The sequence below is a fragment of the Capsicum annuum genome, chromosome 12 (genome assembly GCF_002878395.1).
Source record: "Capsicum annuum cultivar UCD-10X-F1 chromosome 12, UCD10Xv1.1, whole genome shotgun sequence".
In the NCBI taxonomy this organism is placed as follows: domain Eukaryota; kingdom Viridiplantae; phylum Streptophyta; class Magnoliopsida; order Solanales; family Solanaceae; genus Capsicum; species Capsicum annuum.
In genome coordinates, this window is record NC_061122.1 from 44,757,025 (window position 1) to 44,762,524 (window position 5,500).

At 29.7% G+C, this 5,500-nt stretch overlaps 1 protein-coding gene across 1 annotated transcript; it reads right to left on the reverse strand.

Moving 5' to 3' along the window:
• Positions 1-3,996: 3,996 nt before the first annotated feature.
• Positions 3,997-4,806, reverse strand: LOC107852796 (RING-H2 finger protein ATL78). The gene has a single exon (XM_016697841.2). It carries the CDS (start codon positions 4,753-4,755, stop codon positions 4,099-4,101), a length of 657 nt encoding a protein of 218 aa, XP_016553327.1. The 5' UTR covers positions 4,756-4,806; the 3' UTR covers positions 3,997-4,098.
• Positions 4,807-5,500: the final 694 nt, after the last annotated feature.

Sequence of the window (5,500 nt, forward strand, 5' to 3'; positions counted from 1 at the left end):
TAATCTATTTGCCTCTAGTAACCTTTTTCTACTTTCTTCTAAGTTATGTTTTCTAGCTATAATATTATCTCTTTTTCTAATTTCTCTATATAAATAGAAATAGCTACACATTATGTCTTGGAAAGATATATGTCTTTTCATACAAAATTAAAAAATTTGCGAGTTAATAGGTAATGTTCCCAAAACCTTCTCGCTCTGATACCAGTAAATATAGACACTTAGATAAAAAGATGTTTCAATAAATATAGACACTTAGATAAAAAGATGTTTCAATAAATAAAAATAGACAATAAACATATGTTTGGTTGGTTAATGCAAATATGTAGTAAAATCCTACTCAGAAAAAACATTGTCATGTCTACTTCATTTAATCCTATTATTGATTTTTTAATATCTGTCCATCTATCATATGTATAATTTATTAATTAAATTCTTGACTGATTGACCCCATTCGCATTATGAAGTAATAAGATTTGAAAAAAAAAAACGCTAATAACGCTACTTATGAAATTTCTCCCCATATGTAACATCCATTCTGCATGGTCACTCTCAGAGGATCAAACTGACTTTACTTTTATGAAAAGCTCTCTCATTTCTTAACTTTCCCCCTCCCCCTCCCAGAAAAAAAAAAGAAAAGAAAAGAGATCACGTCTCATATAATGGAAAGACCATATTGCATATATATGAATCATGTTTCAGATCAATTGCAATTACAAGTGCAGCATCCTGTCCCATTTCATTCAAGAGATTAGATAACTTAATTCTTGAAAGTTAAAAGGTGACTTGAGAAAATATTATAAGTAATTCACTACTAAAAGAATAGGAGTTAAGTAATAGGCATATTCTCTAGTTAAGCAACAAAATTCATCGTTAATCGTATTTAGCGACAGATTGAAAACATATTTTGTAAGTAATTCACTACTAAAGAAAATAGGAGTTAAGTAACAGACTTATTCCATAGTTAAACAACAAAATTTATCATTAATCTTATTTAGTGACATTTAAAAACATAAAAATTTATTAGTTAAGGACAATTTAAAGACACATTAGCAATGAGTTCATAACTGAATTCAATTCTTATAGGGTTTGTAACTAAAAAGAAGTAAAAACAATACAAGTGTTGTCAAAAACTTGAAATCATATATCTTCCCTTTCATTGGTTACTTTTGGGCTTTTCCATGGCATCCATTTAATTACACTGTTCTTTCTTGCAAGTATCCCTCTAGATTTAGCACAAAAACCAAATCCTTGATTATGCTTATTAGTATTAAACAAGTCCCCATTTGGTTGGAGATCTTGAGAGATTACTCTCCTGTGGATCAAATGTTATCTTGTTTTTACATTATGTTAATTTTGATTGGAACCTTTGAGGCCTAACTTTAGCCGCAAAGTAACAATTTATTAAAGGACACTAATCAATTTCATTGTATACCACTTCATGTTAGAGCTACATTTTTGTTGAAGACAGTTGGAAAAAACATTATAGTGGTTGTCAACATCACATACATATATATATATACACACACACATATTTGTTGATCGATTGTACTTGTTACTAATAAGAAATATAAAAGTGTGTTGCGTACAAAACATGAAAATAGCATTGAGTACTTGTTTGATTTAAACTAATCGTAAAATCGCTCAATAATAGAGGAAAATCCCACTAGAGAGGGAGACAAAACCAACAATGTTTAGCCATTGTAAACATGAAAAAACTTCACAATTAATAGGACAAGTGGTGCCAAATGATATAAAAACTACAAAACCGACAATCTGATATGCTAATCTATTTCATGGGCGTGTACTACAAACATGATTAGAAAATTACGTAGATGGAGATTGAACTCAAAATTAATACATAGGACAAGTGGTACCAAATGATATAAAAAGTACTACTTGGGTCTTGTTAATTGAAATTTGGAATTAAAGTATATAATGTCTGCCTTTTAATATATATTATTAAGCTTTTTCTCTTTTCTGAATTATTTGTACGGTTCCCTTTCAATTGATCTAGATTCCTAGTACCTGACCAGATCATCAGTTAGGCACTCAAATTTCTAGACTACTAATTGGTTCAAGTTGATAGAAAATTTTCTCAAGGATCACTCCCATATATAGGATCAAATATATGTACTTGCTTATTAATTTATTAATTAAAATTTTTGACTGATGGCCCCATTCGTACCATGAAGTACTAGGATTTTGGGAAAAAATATAATCTCACTATATATTTACAAATACAATAGCGTTATTTATGAAATTTTTCCTTATGTAATATCCCGTTTTGCAAGGTAACTCTAACAGGATCATATTATCTGGTACTTCTATGAAAAAACTTCTCTTGTTACTTAATCTTTTCTTTCAAAAAATAAAAGTTCCCAAAGTTAATTTTCTAAAAATAATAATAATAATAAAGCCAAAAAGAGAGAGATCACATGACTCAAGCAATGAAAAGGCCATATTGCATATATATGAAGCATATTTCAGATCAATTGTAATTACAAATGCACCATTCTGTCCCTTATCATTCAAGAGACCATAATAACTTACTTCTTGGAAGTTAAAGGTGACTTGAGAAAATTAATGTTGTAAAAATATAGAAGTTAGTCATAGACAACTTCAACAGGCAAACAATAAAATTTGCCGTTGGTCGTATTTAACATGGGCTAAAGAATTATTAAGAAAACTGTTAGCTATAAGCTAGTTAGCGATATATATTAACGATAAAGTTCATAAGTAATTTCAATTTTCTGTTTAGTAGTTGTTAATAAAAAGAGAACTAAAAACAATATATGTGTTGTAAAAACTAGAAATCATATCTTTCCTTTCATTGGTTACTTTTGGGCGTTTCCATGGAATCCACTTAATTACGTTCTTTTTTCCATCCAAGTATCCCTCTAGATTTGGCACAAAAACCAAATTCTCGATTATACTTTTTAGTTGAGAAAAAAAAGATTATGTTCTTTAGTGTTAAACAAGTCCCTATTTGGTTGGCAATCTTAAGAGATTGCTCTTGGATCAAATGTTATCTTGTTTCTACATTAATGTTAATTTTGATTGGTACCTTTAAGTTGACGCCTATCTTTGGCCGCAAAGTAACAATTTATTGAGGAAAAATTACATAACGTCACAACTTATTTTAATAAATTACATAAAATCTCTATTCTTTTTATTAATTATTTAATTATTTTTTATAAAAATAGTGGAATACATCCACAAACCTCATAAATTTTCAGATACATAATTTTAATTATGTATCTCCCTTTGATCTAGTTAATGTATTATGTATCTTGATCAAATAGTTTCAGAAGTGAATGTATCTAAGTAATTACAATTATGTATCTCAACTTCAAAATTATGTATCTGAGAAGAAATGGAATAATTAACTGTTCAAAATTATGTATTCGAATGCTTATTATGTATTTAAAATTACAAAATAAAGAATTATTTATAAAGGCAAAAAATAGGGATAAAAATAATTAGAGATAAATTTATTGGGATTTATGTAAGTTTTACATTTATCAAATGACTGTAGCCATTTAATTTTTATTATATACTACTCCATGATAGAGCTATCGTTGAAGACAATTGGAAGAAATATTATACTGGTTGTCAACATCATATATAAGCCGATTGCATTTGTTGGATAGCAAACTTGAACCATAACCTCCACAACGTAAGTTACCTTAGCTTGTAGTTTCCTAGAGAATCCTTTTGATATCTCGTAGTGTAGTAATACTACTACTAAAATATTACTCTCTCCGTTTTCAATTTATTTGTGTGGTTTTAACTTGATAATTGATATGAAGTTTAAGAAAAAATAATTTAAAAATTTTGTAGTCTTAAACTAAAAGTATACAATAAAATATACTAAAATATCATTTAATACTGTGATCTTAAACATGTCATATGAAAAGCCGAAATTAAAATATTCTCAAAAACACATTGAAATACTATATTTTAATTTTAATAAACACTTGCAAGATTAATGAATCATTCGAAAGCTACAATGGCATTGGCCTCATGCTAGCTCGCTAATTTTTATACATCATACATAATAACTAATTAATCCTGTTTTGCTACCTAAGTTTAAATTTGTTAATTAGATATAACACCTTCACGTTCGAGAGGTTCAATCCTTATTACAATATCTTCAACTCTTGCTGATAAAATAGCATTTGTAGTAACAGAACTATCACCGTTGACAATTTTTTGACATGTATCGATGAGGCAGTGCCTGCAAGTAGGGCAAGAAGAATGTGATTTGAGCCATTTATCGATACATTTGACGTGAAATCCATGGTTGCACTTAGGTAGAACCTTAATTTTCTCTCCAATTCCAAATTCGGATAAACAAATGACACACTCAGAATCGAGCCCCGGATGTTTCAATTCAGTACTGTATGTTATAATTGGAAATGTCTTGAGTGCTTTTTTGTTGATCCCTTTATTATTTGTATGGTTTGAGGATGAGTCTGCCAATATTAGGGTAGAGCACCTAAAGGCACATTTTATGATGGAGTTCAACACAAGTGAACAAATTATGGCACTTACAAGTACTGCCAATACCACCACAATAACATTTGCATCAAATCTGTTGACGTTATTTCCAATTGGTAGATCATCAATTGGGTCGTGGCCAATTCTGACTGTTGCCGGAGGTGGCGCCATGACGGTCTCCGGGAGTAATCTTCTTGAGTAGTGGAAGTTTTCCATGAATTCATGAATGAATTGTGTGGAAGCTATAGTTGTCATAGAGCTTTTGGTTGAGACGTTTATGTGTGTGTTTGTTGGTGTCGATTGTTAAATGTTGAATGAGTTGAAGTAACCCCCTTGGAGGCAGTGGTTTATATAGGACAAGTTTATGGGGCTAACAGGGGTAAACCGTGGATCAATTTTTTGTGTCAAATAAATATGGAAGGATAATATATTTTAATTAACTCGATTTACTTCTAAGCACTAAGGGTTAAGAGTTTGTCTTAAACAAAGTGGAGCCTTTATCTAACTTTTTATTTAGAGTATATAAATGAATTTTCTAGTAGAAAAGATGTATTGTTTTGATAAAGAAAAGTAACAGTTGACATACCACTAAAGGCTAAAAAAATTCTTCTTGTTCTTAATTGTGTTCCATTAATTATGTTACAATTACTTTTCCAGGGTCGGCCACATTGTTTTTTTTTCTTTTTCTTTTTTAAGAAAAACGGATCTTTATTATTAATTATCATTATTTTGGCAGCATAAAATTTGTATCGTTTAGCTAAGTCTAAATTGATGATAAGTATTTCTAGCTTTTTCGTGATAACTTCATTTAATGTGTTTTTAGATCTACATATTGTTTTCATTTAAAATCTTCACATACCATAGTTTCAGACACCAAAACAGTGTATATGTAGGCCAGCGCAAAACATGTACGATCCATCTCAAGCAATCTTCTCACATTGTATCATCATTATGTGCTGCTACTTGCACCTGCCTGTGAAAGTTGTCATTTTTAATCTTA